We start from the raw sequence: 19190 nt of genomic DNA, 5'->3' as shown, positions 1-19190 counted from the left end.
GATCGATAAAGTAATAAGAAATTCCTTTCTTGCGAATGGCTTTTTTTTGAGTTTTGACTTAGAATTTGACATTTGTCTTGGATTGAATGGTACCGTCACAAGTCGTAACCTACAAATCGCTTATTGTTCGTCGCCGCAGCTTAGACATTGGCATTTGACAAATTGACAACAATTTACTGTGTCTGGCACCTGACTCCTATCCCAGTTTCTACTTCCGCAAATGCTTTAAACTCGAAATTTTCAGTTGTCCTCCAAGAAGAGGGCAAAAGTTCTTTGCAAGTACAGCACGTCAGGAATTGAGTTTGGAGTTTAGGGGAAAACTAAGGGTTCGTTCTTCAAGTTCAGGAGATATTCAACGAGAAAGAGCTCTCCCTTCCCATTGCTTGACAAAGATTTCTATTTAGATGCTCTTTTCGCCTACGCCTGACGCTCGAAATTCTGGGCAGCATTGTGTCCTGATCTAGCGGTAGGATCGCATTGAAATGTCATTAGCTTTCTAAACACTCGCCAACTAAAAGAAAGACAACAAAAGCAAAGTTTTGTGGGAAAACGTAGTAAGCCCTTGCTCAAGCCCACTGAGAGACAGCTCGTGGACGACAGTGGATAGCTATCGGCAATCCTCGATCTTATCACCAAAGGTAAGCTCGGTGGTTCCATTAGGAGTTTGGCTTAAGTGGACCACCTGACCTTCAGTGGTCCATGGGATTGCTACTCGTCATTCTCGGAAACCATTCCGCATCTCAAGGAACAAGAAAATGATATTCATGCATGAAGGGTGGTCCAAGGCTGCCTAACAACAAGAATGTTTGATCTTAGAGGCCGTGGGCGAACCATGGAGCAAGGTTTCTAACACAATCTCACCTTTTGAGAGAACCGATTTTTGGAACATTCATCACAACTACGAGATGGCTAGAGGTATTAAAAACTTTCTCTTTAAATGCAAAGTGTCTTTACTTGGCGGGTAAAGTTTAAGCTTGACAAATAGGAGGACTGATAAGTTTTGCAACTCTTGGGCCAACTTATGGAAAAAAAAATTGTCGAAACTTGGCATTATCATGACAAACGAGTGCAAGGCATTGTCAATCTAGATGAAGTTCAAGACTGAATTTTTTATCAGATGTTGTCCAATATAATCCTTGATCAGTATCAAATATGATCCACTTTTCGTTGGCAACTCTTTTGTTGATTAATTGATAAAAGTTCTAAGGGTAAGCCATTTGTTTTTTTTTCCTTCTGTAATGACCTTCACGATGATTCATTGTGACAAGTAATATATCTATTTTTCCAATTATGGTGACTGTCAAGAACATAAATATGAAAAATGCCGACCTTCGGAAATGTCATCAGAGCACATGTGCTTGCAAATTTAATGAAAATTTCCTCATTTTGGACCGCTGAAGGCACAATCCAAAGATTGGGCAATTGGTTTCAATTGTAAGGGGACTCGAAAGTGACGGGTCATTTAGGGTCTGGATTACCCGTAAACGTCTCCTGGAGTCCATGAACAAACGTTGAGCGTTTCCATGCCCCAAAAAGTCCATGGAGCATGGGGCTTCAGGAAGCACCATGCTTTTCCACCTCTCTATCTGGGGCCTCGCCGCCGCCGACAAAGTGGAACTCGGGCACTCAGATTCAGAGTACCCAGAACAACTGGAGGCATAGACCTAACTCTGAGGGTAGATTACCATAACTGCTTTTGAAATGGAAGATCTTGTGAAGTGGCAATGGGCATTGTCAATGAATGCAATCATCTTTACTTGCGGTCACATTTGTAATTCAGTCACGTTTGTATAAAAAAAATAATCACATTTTCCAAGTGAGGTGAGAGCCTCTGTGGTTCCTTCAATAATTAATACTCATTTGCAGACACACCTACATGTATATTTCCGGCACCAAATGACGACTGACAAACATGATTTATTCATAAGTCATGCTTTCACATCAACCATTAAAATTGGTTTGTCCGTCTTTACGTACCAAATCAACGATCCACTACCTCAGAGTTTCCGTGAAAAAATTTAAGTAGGCAGCCAGCTATTATCTTGCAATGCAATGTTTTTTTGGCGCTCTGATTGTATTTCCTCCTCGCCTTTCCAGAGAGTCAAGCTTTCACTGCAGAAGCTCTGATCGAAGAAGCGCCGCTCGAGAATCTAGCGCCGAGGGCAAATCTGTGGGCATTTTCCACCGGGAACAACCACCATTTCAACAGAAAGAGAGCCAGAAGAGTGAGGTGCATAACGGAGGAAGAAGGCTTGTGGATTTCAAAGGGACATAGTTGAGTGTGAGTGTGTGGCACAGTTTGGCAAGAGAGGACCATCGCGATAGGCGGAATGAAACACCGTCACCTTGCATCAACCACAGGAACTAGATCAAACTTGGAACAGATCCAAAACTAGGCCAGCCTCCGATCCTTCTGCTTGATCTTTTGGAGGGCTTAAAAATTCATGAGTTTATCTCACGGAAAAATGATGGACAAAGAGCGAATTCGGAAGCTCAATACTGTGACTTTGAACAAAATGTGATAAGAGTGGTCCATGCACAAACAACAGTGATTCTACACTGGGTGGAACATCATGTCTCGTATGCGGAGAGGACATCGTCTTCATTCCATTTCCGGATTTGATGACATCGATACTTTCAGGTAAGCACGTTGGATTGTCTGGCTTAAATCTCTCATCTAAGATAAGTCAGGTGGAAATGGGAAATTGTGTTCCAATTCCATCCCACCATCAACTGGCCTTGAGACGGAACTTCTCTTCAGGATAAGTTGGAGATGTTCAAGTACAGTACTTGGCCATTGTGAAACGGCTACGAAAAGCGATATTTGCTTTCCAGGGCATCAAACCATGACTTCAGTTATTTGGAAGCAAAAGGGACTGCCATTACAAACGTGATGAACGTATCACTCAGACCAATAACTTTGCAATGCTTTGGGAATGGGTAAGACTTAAGAAATGCAATTGTTGGATTCATAGAAATGAGTCTTTCTTTATTGTCTGTCCCCTTATTGAGCATGCACAAAAACCTCGAGAGAGAACAACAAAACGCATCTCATTTTCCTAATGGAGGATGGACAATTGGAACAAACATTAAGCCCTTTTAGGTTTAGATCGCCAGAAAAGTTCTAGTATAAACCCCGACCAGTTTTGCTTTCACTGAAGTTTCTCTTTTCAATTTGAAAGGGTGGGAAAGTGGATAAGAAAGTTAGATTAAAGTCTGGAAAAAGCAGAAGGTATGCATGCCGCAAAGGAGAATACCAATCTTCAAGCCCTAGTCACGCCCTGAAAAGAAGAGTGTTCAAAGCATTAACATGGTTTCAAAGAAAAAAACCACAGAGCAAATTATACTCGGTTTCAATTGTCTAGATTATCCCTTCTATTCTGAAAACCTAGCAATTTCTAGCATCTCGATTATGGGACAGGTGGGCTGGAAAAGTCAATAAATTTTCGAGAGCCCAAGTTCTTTGACCACTTTCTCAATAATGTGGAAAGCAACCTAGTCCGAGTCACAAACTTGGATAACGAGGGAGCACATTCTCTAGACTCGTTTTTAGACAAGTGACTTGGCCAGCCAAAAGAATGTCAAAAGTTCGTTTGTTGTAACTGCAGTGTCGAGCGTGCAAGTTTTATTTTGTGGCGCATTTCCTATTTGTGATGGAACAACTCGTTGGCTTTGTTATCTTTCTACCCATCTGATTGTCTGTCATATTGAGTGTATGTGAGTTTACGTGGAACCGCGGCTGGAACAGTTAGTTATTCTTTATTCATGAATCGATCCATCTCCCTGGAGAAAAGACAAGTCATGAGGACGAGTATCCAGCCCAAATGGGCAAAGAGGTTACAATGATTTATAGGTCCTTGGCGTGACTGCGAGAACTTGGCCTTCATGGGGAACGAGTCTTCGACACCCCTTGAAAGGTATATTGATAAGTCAAAGAACGTTGCGATACTTCTGGTGGCTCTATTCATTAAAATTGATGGGTTTGTTAAACCTCACATGAGAAATATTTTCAAAACAATATGTGATAACCTATTCGTTGAAAGGTGAAGAAACTTAGCTTTGCCAACGGGTGCACAATTATCTGTTTGTCAATTTTTCGAATGGATAACCGATAAATGGAATGGACCCATGCACACCCTTGAGACTTATTTCAAAACCAAATATGTGAGTTGACGAGATTCATTCCAGATTGCAGGCGAGATGTAAGAACTCTTTTTTATGAATTGCCAAATAATTTTGACATTACAAGTTAATCAGCAAACAAGAATAAAGATGTTGATCATGACTCGATGAGAAAAAATGGAGGTTATGAATAAAAATGAAAACTGCCAGGCTAACCTGCTAAGAAAAAATCACCTTGGTCAAAGAGAAAGACATCTACTAGAGATTTTTTACAAATCAAATGATATAGGGGTTATACTTGAGTGACGAAAATAATTATATCTGCAAAGATATCTGCTCGATACCATGTAAATCCAAATTCATATTCCTTCGCATATCGTAAAAGAGTTTCGTAGAAGATATCAAACTCATTTCTAGCTTCAAAGGTCAATGAAACGAGGTTCCGAGGTTGCTCATTTCTCCCATCGCTCTTGAATCTTCTTGGACATGACAACCCCTAGGCCCTCAAGAATCAGACCTTCTTTGTTGTCTCGAAGTTTCGACCTTAATCAAGTACGACACTTTAGCAACTACTTCGTCTTTCTCTGTTTCCCTGTGGAAGATATTATTCACGTATTTTGTTCCTCATTCGCACTTGTCGTCCAAGATATTTAAACATCCTTTCTTGCACAACACTTCTTGATTCATAACAGGATGGAAACGGCCTTCAAAACGATTCCTGTTCCAGGTTCTACCGAGATGATTCCGTCCTTGGGTCTTATAACGAGTCCAAAGTGGAATCGGAGTTCTTGGACTTCATTCGAAATGACGATCCAGAATCCATTTTGAAAGTCATCGATGATCCGGGAAAGACGGTGACCCTCTCACAAAACTGGAACTTCATCAAGCGATGCACCAAAGAGGTGGTTGGAACCGGGAACAAGGAACTTATTAGGTAAGCCAGTCTTCTCTATTAGACACTTGCGATGGAAGGGGAACCTATAGATGTACATGTACATTTTAGAGCTCTCCTTTACGCGGCAACACATCCTACTACGTACATGAGTGTTGACAGAAAACACTATATCTGTGAAAATAGGCCAAATTGCAACGGACAAATGATCTATCTGGGATATTACGGGGATTCTGCTCCGTTTTAGGAGTACATCAAGATCAATTGCTCTATTGATTTTAAAACCATTGCTAGACATTTGCATGGGTGTGCTCCACTAAACGTACAAAAAAGAGTTTCTTAGGCCTTTGAGACATTGTGCATATCTGAGGTGGGTGGGTGGAAAGTTTGAACTAAATCAAATAGAGGCCTTGAAAGTTCCCAACACAAGGGAAGTTGGGGCAATTTCTCATGGCTGAAAAGGCTCGAGCTCAAGGGACATTCTATCTTTCTTACAGAGCTGTGCTCGAGGTCTTGACGGACACCAACCCAAAGTCTTTTGATGTTGGGGAGCTTTTCATAATGGAGACACTGGAAGCCGGCGAAAGTGACTTGGTCATTTGTGTCCTGGAATATTGGATGAACCATGACTTGGTAAGAACACACAGTATGGGGCTTTTGGTTTAAAAACCTGAATATCAAGAGCCGCGTGGTAGTCTGGTATCAAGTGTTTATCTCTGTAGTTAATGGTATGTATTTCTGGATATTTTAGATCTCGTCAGAGGCTTTGCAGGTACCTTTTGACTTTGCTTCTTTTTGTCCAATCAAGTTTCGTATCATGGATGGCATGCATCTAAATAATTGCTATTTTTTGTACAGTTCCAAGCAATCAAGGAAAAACTGCATGACTTTGTGTACCCTCAGTTCTTTTTATGATTCTCAGCATGCCAACATTTGACGATTCCAGTAATTTGGTTTTATCTCTGTTTTACTGTCCCATTTCAAAACAAGATGACTTTAACGCACAAGACAATGGACTCAAAGGCCATTTCGGTTAAGATTGCTTTATTTGATGTCAGTGACTAGTAACCCAAGACATTCCATCACAAAGGACCCTTCGGATGAGAACAATTCACACATGACAAACAAAATTATCAGGGACATCTGAAGATGAACCTGAAACATTTCAAAGTACAAATAGATATTGAACATTCAGGTAGAATCATTCTAATATCTTATTGAATTTCAAATATATGGACGACAGAAAGAGTACATTTGTTTGATATGTTGAAAAATGAACTTAGTTTTGTTACAAACATCCAGTCATGGTCATTTTTAACATTTGGCTTGATGCTCTAAAGCTTGTCTTTCTCGTAACCGCCCCTCTTTATGGAACTCCATTTAAACCAATCTAAGCGGAACCCATCACCAAGAAACATGTGTCCATTGTCCACTAAAGACATTTTTATTCGTCTTTTAACGATGCCCTTTCCGAAGAAGTCATCGCTCGAAATAACAAAATAGAAAGGCTCAATTTTCATGTTTCCCATAGAAAAAAATTGAAGCAATCAAGCAACTTAGAATTCAAATAACATGGCTATAACTTATTACGTTAATAACAACGATAAAAGAAAGAACCAGTGTCATTCTTGGATAGATCTACATATACTTCAATCCGTTTGTTGACAGCTCTATCTAGCCTCCAAGATAAAAAGGCCCAAATTAGCACTTTTAAAACTTTTGCGCAAGAGTGAAACTTTTTTTTGCACCATCCCCTCAATGGTGATCTCAAATTCATGAATATTTATACGATGAACCTCATTTCAAACTTTTCATGTATGCCCAAAGATTGTGCGGCAAAATTCGTATGTTTTTCCGTCTAATATTTTTCTCGGCTTCTTAAGATTGTGGTCCCACTTTGTCTTCTTTGCAGGGCGTTTCTAATGCGCTAGACGTGATCCATAATAGTGTTTACTTTGCTGCCAACCGAAGACTTAAGGACACAACTACGTTAATATTAGCTCAAACGGCTGTCTACTGCGCCACTGTGGATCAAGCAACTCAAATACTCCAGGTAAGGCGAGCTCTAATGGAAAAATGGAACATATTTCACTTCCGCACTCCTTGACTGTTCCCCCTGTTACAAAGATGTCGTCAGTGGCATCCAAATGGGTTCACAGCTCACACTCAAGATCACTTAAGCTCAGGGAACGCAGGTCGTTTCCAAAGTGAGGGACCGACCTTTTCAAATGTGAACCAGGTTTCCAGATCTTTTTTGTTCCTTAACTTTGTCGTGCTATTGTCTGGATGAAGAAAACACTCAACTGCCACGAAAGGCCATCTTATTTGAAGAACTGTTTAAGGCTTTTGAAACTTTTAACCTCAGCTCATAGTTAAAGTCCAACGAGATAATAAAGTTCCAAGGTTTCTTGGTCCATATTGTACGGAAGAGTATTTTTCTGTAAACTTGGTGCCCTAAATATCATGGTTGAAATAAACAAGACAGGGATGCATCGTAATGTCATGAATGGGATTGGACGGTTAAAAGAAATGCACATCCAAGGCTTGGCATTCCTTTTCAACCTTGTGGCTTTGTGTTCCAGGATGTCCTTCAATGGCATGAAGAGCACTCCGACGTGGTGGGACAGAGCACCAAATTGAATGCTGACGCCATGATCCATGCGGCCTTGGAAGACGACCGAGAGCGCCTGGCCATTTTATACTCGTATGGTTATCGTCTTGGGACAGACACAGATCGGAGGATAAACAAGGACTATTTAAAGCGGATCAAGTTGTTCAAAGCCCGGGCTAGTCCTGTGTACAAGAGTGTGGTCTTTGAGAACTCTAAGGACATCTACAAGGACGACCCACTGAAGAAGTGCTTTGAGTATGCACGTCAGGCGAGGATCAACGCGGATAAAATACAGGATTTCACTAAGGAGTACACGGACATTGCCAAGAAATGTGAGGAATTCGCCAAGGGCCTATTGGATCGGTGTACCACCAAACACGAGGTGCAGACCCTTCTGCAAACGCGTTCCTATCGCGGTCACACGGACGCCAATTTTAACATTGCCATTTTGGACGGGCACAAAGAATTCGTGGCTCATGAGAAGTTCCAACAACTCCTGCATAAGAAATGGGGCCAACGAGACCGACTCCAATCCAGTAATGTGCCCAGTTACAATATATTTTGGTCCGAGAAGAGCAGCCTTTCGAAGGCCATCCATATTCTGCTTCAAGTGGTGGTGTTTATCTTCCTTCCGATTGTTTACTGTATACCAATGTTTGGCCAATGTGGACGAAGGGTCAAGATCTTGAACTGGTTTCTCCAGCAAGGCCAGATCCCCGTGAATCGATTCATTTACGGCGAGATCTCCAAAGGTTTGTTCTTTCTGATCGTGTTGTTGACCTTGATCTCCGAAGACGACGTCGAGTGGTATGATCTATTGGCCGTATGTTGGATCCTTTCGTACCTTCTGGAAAATTTTCGAACCATCCATCGCCTATACCGGTTCGGGGGATCCAGTGATAGTAAGCGGATCTTCAAACGATGGTGCACCTTCAGGAACCTGTACATCCTGGCCACGGACATCGTGTTCCTTGTGTCGCTCATCCTGAGATCGGTGGCTCATTTCAGCGACCAATGCCGAGCGGGTTGTCCGTACAAGGGCAACGAGATCGCCTTTGTGGCAGCCTCCATTTGGAGCTTCGCTGCGGTTCTGTGCTTCTTGCGGTCCATCCAAGGTGGTCTCATGTGGCGACAAACGGGTCCGGTCATCATCAGCATCTCCTACATGATCTTGGATGTGTTGGTGTTCCTCTTTGTGTTTGTGATTGTATACATTGCGTTCACGCTCGCGATGGTCTATGTTTATCATGTGTACTCGGATGATCGAACCAAGTACTTCAATTCCTACAAAATGGCCTTCAAGCTCTTCTTCTGGGCAATGATCCGCACGGGAAACCCTCAATACGCAGGTAAATGAATTTTCGCCTTCAAGCAACGTCCAAGTTGTGTTGTGTCTGTCGATGAGGCTGTGGTACATCTGTGGCAATCACATGTTCTGAACACATTCGAGCAATTGAATTGGGCACACATCATCTCGGACACTGTATCTCTGATTCAATCTTCACAACCCTATTCAAAGTGTTGCGGGGCTCGACCTCTTGCAAAAACTACGCAAGAGGAATTGAAGACTTTTGGAAAAGAGTCAAAAACCTCCACTCTTCACTTTCAAGATAGTCTAGTTTCAGCTTCATTAACCTTCCTTCACTGTTGATATATCTCATTTGTTCTGATGTTTGCATTCGTTGAGCAAATTTGGGAACCGTTCCCATTCAACCTTGAAATTTCGTTTTCCTTATGAGCCCTAAAGATGCTCGATACAAAACAACCATGCTCTCGATCATCGTTGGAAAGAGCTGATGTTTTCTTTCCAAGTAGATATCAGCTGCCATCTTATTAAATGTACCGTAAAGCAAGTCAGACGAAAGATAGCTTAGCAAAGATGATGGTGCAGCGAAGAAAGCCTTTTGTTACCGTTTACTAAGGCTAATGTAGTGAGATGATATTAAGAGGTTTACTGGAACAAAATGGAATGAAAAGAATCTAGTTCTGTTGGCTAGGAGCATGATTAATCAAGTAACCAATTATGAAAACTCGTATTTTACAACTCAAAATCTGCTTATTATTTGGAGCCACGAACGACTTTCTAAAATGATGTGAGCTTTACCCAACATTTTTGTTGTAGATGCTTTGCCTGGTTTATTATCGCGTTTGAGTGAATTGGATCCAAATTGCGTGGATTCCGTGCAAATCTTCAAACCGCTAATCGCGAATCTAAAGCCATAGTTCAGAAGAATCCAAGAGAGAATATTCTCGATGGTTTTACCACATGAATTGCTTCTTTTCAAGGAATCGTCAAAGACTTCCAAGACGATTTACAAGAATAGTATTTTTTTTCTTTGAGAACCTGACCTTTAAAAAAGAATAATACGCAAGTAAGCTTCTGTTTGCTATCTCTTACCACTGAACTGAGTGCAATTCCACTTTTCAAGTGGTTGGAACATTATTTAGGTTGGCCGTAACCCAGGTTTCAAGGTCAATTCTAGAGGTTTCACGTGCGTTTTAAAGGCACGTCCAAGGCCCTTATCAGTCCCGGCTGGTTAGATAAACAATGAAGTCCTCCTCTCTTGTTTCTTGGGGCTTCTGCATTGTTCAAATTATTGCCCCTCCCATTTTTTTGAAAGGAAAACGGAGGCGTTTTTAATCCGTTGTGCAGTTTTCAATTCAGATCTAGACAAATTTTTGTTTACCATTTCCGACCAAGCCTACATGCGTGCAAGAGATGGCCTTATTGGCTCTTACAAATTCTTTTGTATCGTTAATACACCAAATTTGATACAAAGTACAGCTTTCATGTTAACAGTGCTGCTGGCGATTACTATCCTTCTTTAAAAATGCAAGAAAAAGGACGGGAAATCCACACCCAAGTGTACCTTCATAAAGTTTTCAGGCATGAATACTTTCGTATTTAATCTAAGTATTGAAAAGGGACAAAATGACGGATTTGACAATCAAGTCGTTTTTTGCTGGGAATAAAATCCCCAGCACTTCAGAGGCAGAAAAACGAACATACATTAGTTAGTTTTAAATTAATATAATATCCGATCCAATACCGAATTGGAGTTGGTGAATCTGGCTAGTCCTTGAATATGTAGGAATTTTGGTCAAAAGCTTGACTTATATCCTGCAACAGGATCAACCCCTTACATATTCCCTGCAAGTTAGGGGCAAATTTGAACCCTTTGATGTGACAGTAAATTCTACCCCTACCACCAAATATCCATGTCACTGAGCAAATGATATGGTCTTTTCTGAAGCAAAACCACTTTGCTGGCTAAATCAATAGCTTCAACAAGCCATAACTGCGTCGACCTTATCTTTAATTCACATATCTACTTTGTTTTATCCTTTATCAATCACCAAGGTTTCCCACAACAAATAAAGATGCTCAGGACCTCATTCCAAGGATAATGAATGTCTCAAGATTCAATCAGAGGCACCTGTTCAAGTTCTCACGTTCCACTTGTTCCGTTTCTGTACTTTGAGTTTCCTCCCAGAACAATAATTCTTTTGAGTGCGGATGAGATCGATTCCAACCGATACTCTGAATTCCATTCATCTCGAGATGTTTTCATTTTCAATACATCCCTAGTCATGCATCTCCGATCCTTTCTCTGTGTCTCATAAATCAAAATAGATCGGCAAAGTACTCAGTCCCGAGGTATTTGTCTCACGTTCCCCATCGCACATGTTCACCCCATTACCTTTTACTTCTCCCTTTGAAAGATGAGATTCTACGGCACCTTCCCAGCCTTGTCGACCCTCTTCATATATGGCATGACCTTTTTGCAATCCCTTTTGTCTTGTTCCAGATATTCTGGTGTACAACTCAACCAAGACCTTCAACACGACTTGCCTTCAGTCTCTGGTGAGTGGGGTGATGTCCTTGTCCGAAAATCTGAGTCCTTCAGAGGTGGAGGCGTGTTCCACCGGCTTTGCCAAAGGGGAAATTGAGGAAGGGATTCCTTACATTGCGGGCAACACCTTGTGGGCTTTTTACCAATTCACGGTGGTAATTGTGCTCTTAAGCATTCTCAGAGCCCGAATGGTGAACACCTATCATCGAGTCTTCAAGGAAGCTGATGTCCAATGGAAATTCTTCAGGTACTTGTCTTTCATAATTTTTAGGTTCTAGTAGTTTCCGTTTTTTGAGAAAGGGTTTTTTTAGCCCAACCTTGTATGTTTGTATGTGTTGTTATCTCTTTGTATGTGTATTGACAATAAGGCGAAATATTCATTTTCTATGTTGCATTAGGCTCAAACACTAATGAGTTGTGATCTTATTTGTTTTGGAAAGCATCTAAGAATTATATTCAACATTGATCATTTAATTCTCTATAAACATGTGAAAGTGAAATTGGACGATGCTTCAAATATTGTAATTGGGGAAATAATCACACGCATTCAGTCAATCTTGTATGACTTTTCAATCGTACATCCATGAAGCTAAAATAACATATAAATGTCAAGTGTTTAGGACACAAGAAAAAAAAGGATCATATCTTATAAAGACGCATACGCTACCCTTTATGCTGCGCAAAACACTTATTCTTTGAGAAGGAGGCTTCCTTGCATTTGAAACAAAGCAAAACCTTGTTTTCTTACTGAAATTGCTTTGGTCGTGATGCCATTTTTTGTGATCTCCAAGAAACCTTTTGCTCTTGGTCCTGACCACGGAATCAAGCGCAAGAGGATCCACGGATTTATATCGGCTTATCTCTTGATTTGGACCTACCAAAACCAATTATCTCTGTTCCAACCCCATTGGGTGAACTAAGGCATTATTGTATCCTCAAGACCTGCCTGCTGCGGAAGTTGTTTTCATCTTTTTTCGTTTGTTGAAGCGAAAGCAACGAAAGACGAAAGACTACCTTTTGTGGCAAGTCTTTAAATCTCGACAACGGGATGTGCACCAAAATAGCAAAAAAGTGATCATCTCTCAACGCTCAGAAAATTAACAAAACTCACGGAATGTGAACGTCTCCACCTTGTTCAGGAAAACACTTTCCCCATACGTCTACATCCCATTTTGAATATCCACACACACGCATATACACACTTAAGGAAAAGTAGGCCATATTTGATGAACCACTTACTGTTGAACCCCAGGAAAATGGTTCAGCCGAGTCTCTTTTTGTGTTACGTAGTACATACTCTAAGGTAACCTTTAGCGGAGTGCGTAAATGTTTTTTTGACAGTTCCTTTTCCCATTCCATCTAATATACGATAGCTTTAGTGTGTGACCTTGTTATAATGATTTTTCCTACTCATTACGCTCATATATTCCACTCCACCACTCCTTGAGAATGTAATGGTCAGGTGGTTCATTTCCCATGACCCCCTGCTAACTAAGTTGACGCAATGATACAGAACGCCGTTTGTTAACTACATTAGCAAAAGATGCTTTCCCACAGTTTTTGAATAGAGTTGAGCTAAGAGGAGCCAGTGGTTTGATGGCTGGTTGAAACCGAGCAATGCATTACTAGCCCAACACCCTGATGCCGAACTACCCAAATCTGCTCAAGATGTGCTCAAAACAATGCCTCAAGTGGCTTGTTTTTTTTTGAGTTAGGACTGTAGCGGGTGTTTTTTAGCGTCAAAATTGGATCATCAAGCTTCATTTCAAGTTTTTCTTCAGAAAGCCTAGTTTGCAACATCACCATATCACTAGGCATAAGATAAACAAAATTCTGTTGTATTCAATGTGCACACGGTAAGGTGACTAACAAACCGCCTACCGATTGGTAACGTGCGAAAGATGAATATTCAGCCTCCACACTGAGTCAACGTCCAATGTTCTTGCCTAGCCTCAAGATGTAATCACTTTGACAGATGGTACCACTGAGGTCGGTCCAAAAGGCGATGTATGGTTTTGCTCTCTTGCAGGGCCAGTATTTGGTGGAAGTATCTGGATGAGGACAGCATCTTGCCCCCTCCATACACGATTCTGTACTTCCTACACCGTCTCGCCAAGTTCCTGAACCCGGGGTTCAAGGAATGTCAGAAGAACCACACCGAGGACACGCCCCAGGGCCGCCGGAACAAGCACGATCTGGAGGAGCTCATCGAGTTGGACAAACGCGAGTTCGAAAAACGCTACAAGACCTTGATGCTCATGCTCATTTCCCCACAGCATACCAATAAGGTTAGCTGACATCAGGAGATCCTGGGCGGTGGTGGCAAGGCCCTAGGGTATGACAGCGACAAAGGATCAGTTATGTCCTTATTTAGTTTCGATGAGCGTTGATCATTCTGTCTGGCTTACTTGGACAGTGCCATCAAACCTCAACGCCGAGTCAATCAGGCCGCATTATGATCCATCTATCCATCCATCCATTCATTCAACCGATCACCACACCCATCTGAAGTACTAACCAATCCCTCCTTGCTTGCTTCGTGACACCTCCAAAAACATCCTGGAAATGACAGCGGCATCTAATTCACTTGTGTTTGTTAGTTTTGTATAAATGAATACAAACCCACCCCTGGCGAATGCCTCGTTGCTCCCCCAGGCTGATAATAGTGTTATGGTATGTTATCATTTGACCACGAATTCCCTAAAATCAACTAGCATTTTCATGTCCCCCAACTTAAGTTATTTGCATCAATATCGGCACAACTCCTCTGGCTTGGATTTGCAGAAAAGGAGCACCTTTGACGCTGGATGTGCTAGATGGCTTCTTATATCCCTAATATATGATTTGTGTGAAAATTCAGAGATGTTATCATTACTTTAAACCTTGTCTTGTCCAGGCGTGCATCCATTTTGTTCCGCTTTGAAATTTCGTTCTCAAATCAATAACCATCATCGTTATGAGCCATTCCCGATTCAAAATAGCCTAGATTCCGCGCATAGGTGATCATAACTATTTGTACACCCTTGCAATTGATGCTAAGCATTTTGCATCTTGGTCATTACTCATTATTTAAGTTTCCCTCTCCTTTTGTCTTGTCTCTGCATTATTCTTCAAATTTAGATCTACAGTAAGTTAGCTGACGAACATGCTGGAAATGTTCCAGATTTTTGCAACCTCGCACTAGCGGAACCTAGGAATGCTTTACCAAAAGGTGAATTTTGATTAAACATTTTTTCACATTTCAGAATCTGAACAGACACAACAATTGGACGTCAAAAATGTCAAGACCAATGGAGGTTTTGCACATGATTTCTGATTAATTTAAAAACCGGTGCCAAACATGTTCTGGAGACAATCTCAACGTTCCAGTGTACATTTGTTATGCATTAAAATCCATCCATCCAAGATATTAAGACAATATGGCTCTCATAAAGAATGATAAAACTATTCGTCCTTACCTTCTTCATGACTTCAGCCAGATATTTACCACGTCTCCAAAATTCTGTTCCTTGGCAAGACAAATTTCTAGGGAAACGTTCAACCATGGACAAGCGTAAAGCTTTTGAGAACAGCATTAATGCATCCAAAAGGAATCCGTGGAAATAATCCTGAAACAAGGCAACGAAGGATGCATTCAAACTTTAGAAATACTCGAGACAGTGCAGATGCCAGCCAACTTGTTCATCTTCTACGTCTTTCACTTCATGTTCCACAGAATTTTCGTCCAATAATGCCAAAGCCGTTGGTTCGTTAGAAGCGTCGCTTTGGGACATATGAATGAAGGTAATATTGGATCCAATGTGCTTGTAGGGATCCAACACAATCGGATTCAATCCCTGTAAATGAGATGATGGCCTTGATTATCTTCAAGTAATTTCTTGAGCCAACAATATTAACTCGAGCAATTTTCTGACCGGGGCTTGACAAACTTTGTCAATCTGCACCAAATGGTTCCAACTTTTGTGGGATTTGGATCTTACCAGGTTCGTTAGAATGATGTTGGTAGAGGGATTCATAAACCCTGAGACTTGACAACAATGGAGGAAATCCTCGCTTAAAGTTCCATCATGGAAATTTAGATGAACAATGTTTGACGTGGTTGTTTTGAGCCTCAAAAGGATTGACCTAAATCAAATGCGAAAATTATCAGGATTGTTAAATCACAGCTCGCGAATCTAAAAAAAAACAACAACTAAAATTGCTGTTCCTTTTGCCCAAAACATCCATATCAACAAACGCTCTTTAGCGCTAAACCATGTTGTTTGTTCTTTCAAAAACAACGCAATTTTTGGCCTCATTTTATTATGAACCAAGATGACTGTTTTTCAAACTTATTACATGTAAACCAAACTGGCTCTAAACAAGACGATAGTTCAGCCCCGTGTTAAATATGTTTCTCTGATTTAGGCTGCATTAAGCATTAAATTCAGCAGGTTTCTAAAACGTGGACCAGGTCCAAAAAGGTTTTGCAAGGATCATCGCAGAAAAGTGAGAGCTCTCGTATTGGGAGAGATAGGAAAGGTTGGGACTGTACAGTATTCAAAGAATATACTGAAATTTTTCAAAAGTCTTGATGATCTTTGTCCCAACTCAGGTTTAAAGGTCAATCCTAGTGACCGTGTAGGCTTAACGCTCGTTTTGACCAAACCTTCAAACCTTCGAGAACCCCGGTTAGCTCGGACAATGAAGTCCGTCTCTCTTCTTTCTCGGTCTCCTGCACTGATTAATTATATGGGGGTTGATCCAGTATGTTAATAATATATTTTAACTCAGACTTGGACAAGTTTTTGATCAAGATTCCTGATCAACCATACATGCAAGCGCTAGCTACATTCACCAACTGTTATTCGTTGATGGATCAAATACTATAACCCTATGTATCAATTTTGCAATATTAAACCGTTAGAGGTAGCATTCATGGCAAGTATATCTAATTAATTTACATTAGCTTGATCATTTCAGCTCTAATTTGTACACGTACGTAATCGATGCAACAGAGGCTGTACGTATTTGTTAGAACCATATAGAAATCGTACTTACATCAGTTCATACTTAAGATTGTCCTTGTCGATAAAAATAAATTTAGGAATAACCAGGCGTCGCTTGGATTCGGAGTCAATGAAATGCTTCCAAAGAAGAGCCTCCATTTCTTCATGATAAATAACAACCAAATGACTCAAGTTTAGGTGCTTGACAATATCCAAGATAGCCTGCAATAAGAGGTAATTCATTAAACGTTTGATTGATCTCTCACCTCGATCATCTTAAGTACAGACCGAACTAAGCGTGGATCGTTTGGGAAATAGATTCATGGAGGTTTCGAATTGATGGTGTTGATGATTCCACAAAAGCGACGGATTAGATTGGACAAACGGTATTCCAAAAAAGTTCAAAGTGGAGGCACTTATCTCGCCCAAATTGTTCAAATTCGCTCCATAAACCATCATACAATGCTTCTCTATCAGATGGCACACTAATGAAGATCGAAATACATAGCTACAATATTTATAAGACATCATCTGGGGAAAGTACATGAGTAAAACTACACTGATTGCAACACAAACCATTGAATGAACCAATTTGGAAATTCCCCAACCTCTAGTCCAAAAAATGAAGGCCAAGGGCCCTTGTGAAGAACTGCTCGAAATCGTTGAACAAGCTCAAGAACCTAATTCAACAAAACATGGTTTGTGATTTGGTTCTTTTTCTACAAGAAACACTTCAACACTCAAAATCACAAGTGATTGGTTAAAAACGTTCATGATTGATGACAACGAAGTTTCCGGCACAAACATAATGAGTACTTCGTTTTTAGCGAAGCTTCCAATTAAGGCTGATTAAGGTTGATACTGTGACGAAGAAATGAGCTGGAGCCGCCATTTTTATAGCGAATGGCTGACTTGCCTAAATTTACCATTTTCACCTTTGACGAACCAATCACGAGTTATGGAGCTTCAAAGTTGCGGCAAATTTTAATGGCCCGCCTTGTAAAATTTTAACCTGAGCTTAAGATCCATAAAGCAATACAATAAAACACGCTCTTTTTTTGTTTTGAATGCTAGAAAAAAGCCAAGATGAGATGGGTTTGGTTATGTCTCTAGAAACTTGATCTGGCATTTTAACCGATATACACACGTTTAGAGACACCTGAAGTTACTGAACAATGCATGTAGGTTCTAGCTTCCTATGCTATTTTATTTTTATTTTAGATAATTTTTGACAACCAAGTCGGATGTGAAACAGACTATTCAAACTCCTCTATCAAGACTCCAATTGGAAGACAGACATAAACCGTTACCGGATTTCGATGTGAGGAAGGTGTCATTGTGGCTCACATAGGCCAACTCCGGATGCAAGAACAACTTGGATTCCTGCAAGATCTTTTGAGTGTTGAAATCCACAAAGGCCTTTTCAACTCGTTCCACTTGACCTGCATCCCACGTGGTCGGTATGAGAAGTCCTATGGTGGAACAATTTCCAAGGCTTGGAGGTCAATTTCGGATCAAAATGAACCCACGGCTTGACCTTTCTCACCTATTCGCACTTGAGTTTGTTTGCCGAGGATTGTAACGACATCGATGATTAAAAAAGCTAGTGCACTCAATCTGATGGACTTCATTTCTCCCACCTGAAAACCCAAATGAATGACTCCGAGAAGATCGAACTGGACTTGATTTCGTGTCGAGAAGTATTATCACATCCACTCATCGCAACCAGTGTCATTCTCATCAACCGTCCAAAGAGTGATGATTGAATCTAAAATTCATCTTCATGGAAAGATGGAATCACGATGAACTCAGAGTTGAACTCTGAGTGTTTCATTGTGATCACTTTAAGTGCAGATATACCCACCAAAATTTTGGCGTTTGATAAATAGGAGTGACAAATCAATCAAAATGGAGTCGTCAACGGAATCTGTAATTGGCATGAACTTGAAAGTCGAATGAGCTTAAACGAATCCAAGCGAAAGTGATGAAATCGGTTCATTGGAAAAGGTGAGAAGGGCAAGCCTATTATTCTGTCTCGAATCGGTATGAAGTTCATTTGATGGAGTGGGGAAGAGTAAATGTAGAATTAGCATGAAAATGAATGGTAGCAATCAATGATATTAAGAGGGTTAACCTAATTTCTAAATGCTTATACTTATTGTTCAAAAAGAAAAACAAAATCCAAAAAAGTAATCAGGTCTTTTTACCGAAGTTGTTGAGCACTCACTTGCGGATTTAGCGTCGGTAATTCTGGTATACATTTCTTCACAACCTCTTATTTAACAGGCCAAAAGACGAGTTTGAACGTAGGTGCTTAGAATTTGCGCAAAATGCTACAGATTAGAAACAGATGACACTGAACAGTCGTATCATTTATTTTAGATAACCTTTTATAAAATACCCATTGGTTTCAAAACTGGATTACTGGATGTAAATAAGATTTGATAATCACAGTCAAAGGAAACATATTTTTAGATTACTTCTCATTTTTATCGCAATGATGGTTCAACTCAAAACCAGTCTAGAATTTTTTTTGTCCTCACGAGTGCAAAAAGGTGCCTTTGTGTCTGTTGCAGGAGTACAAAAGGTTCCTTCGAGTTCGCCGAAGATCTGGACTTGAATGTGGAATAAACGTGTCTCACGTTTGAATCTTTAACGACTTGTATTAATTATGTGGTCAAATTGACATTTTCTGTGCTTATTTGATAAAAATTACAAGACAT

General features: G+C 40.6%; 2 protein-coding genes across 7 annotated transcripts in view; one reads left to right on the top strand and one right to left on the bottom strand.

The window, feature by feature from the left end:
- LOC131880043 (glutamate receptor ionotropic, kainate 2-like) overlaps positions 1 to 18310 on the bottom strand; it is a 34965-nt gene extending 16655 nt beyond the window's left edge. Inside the window, exons 1-7 of the mRNA XM_059226540.1 lie at positions 18014 to 18310; positions 17778 to 17939; positions 16756 to 16952; positions 16520 to 16689; positions 15460 to 15604; positions 15157 to 15315; positions 14938 to 15087 (exon numbers count right to left, since the gene is read on the bottom strand). Coding sequence (XP_059082523.1) covers positions 14938 to 15087; positions 15157 to 15315; positions 15460 to 15604; positions 16520 to 16689; positions 16756 to 16952; positions 17778 to 17939; positions 18014 to 18098 — 1068 coding nt within the window. The 5' untranslated portion in view covers positions 18099 to 18310. The remainder of the gene's footprint in view (positions 1 to 14937; positions 15088 to 15156; positions 15316 to 15459; positions 15605 to 16519; positions 16690 to 16755; positions 16953 to 17777; positions 17940 to 18013) is intronic.
- LOC131880037 (short transient receptor potential channel 5-like) lies at positions 90 to 14928 on the top strand. Of its 6 annotated transcripts, XM_059226530.1 has the most exons (10): positions 90 to 638; positions 2098 to 2641; positions 4850 to 5056; positions 5512 to 5647; positions 5766 to 5786; positions 6927 to 7067; positions 7597 to 8974; positions 11435 to 11726; positions 13509 to 13767; positions 14725 to 14928. In XM_059226530.1, the coding sequence occupies exons 2-10, from the start codon at positions 2574 to 2576 to the stop codon at positions 14797 to 14799; spliced, it is 2577 nt and encodes an 858-aa protein (XP_059082513.1). In that variant the 5' UTR covers positions 90 to 638; positions 2098 to 2573; the 3' UTR covers positions 14800 to 14928. The 6 variants fall into 6 exon arrangements, 5 of the variants coding, with proteins under 5 accessions (XP_059082513.1, XP_059082517.1, XP_059082514.1 ...); XR_009373230.1 differs by lacking the exon at positions 90 to 638 and having other exon boundaries at positions 13509 to 14152; XM_059226534.1 differs by lacking the exon at positions 90 to 638 and having other exon boundaries at positions 13509 to 13814.
- Positions 18311 to 19190: the final 880 nt, after the last annotated feature.

The sequence above is a fragment of the Tigriopus californicus genome, chromosome 5, assembly GCF_007210705.1.
Source record: "Tigriopus californicus strain San Diego chromosome 5, Tcal_SD_v2.1, whole genome shotgun sequence".
In the NCBI taxonomy this organism is placed as follows: domain Eukaryota; kingdom Metazoa; phylum Arthropoda; class Copepoda; order Harpacticoida; family Harpacticidae; genus Tigriopus; species Tigriopus californicus.
Note: the sequence above shows the minus strand (reverse complement) of the source record. Positions and strands in the feature narration are given on the sequence as shown.

What these genes read in the sequence shown, in the direction of transcription:
- LOC131880037 (XM_059226530.1), top strand. Translation starts at nt 2,574, where the DNA reads ATGTCTCGTATGCGGAGAGGACATCGTCTTCATTCCATTTCCGGATTT. An exon ending in GGGAAACCCTCAATACGCAG is followed by an intron (nt 8,975 to 11,434) that starts GTAAATGAATTT and finishes GTCTTGTTCCAG; the next exon opens with ATATTCTGGTGTACAACTCA. An exon ending in CCCCACAGCATACCAATAAG is followed by an intron (nt 13,768 to 14,724) that starts GTTAGCTGACAT and finishes TTCACATTTCAG; the next exon opens with AATCTGAACAGACACAACAA.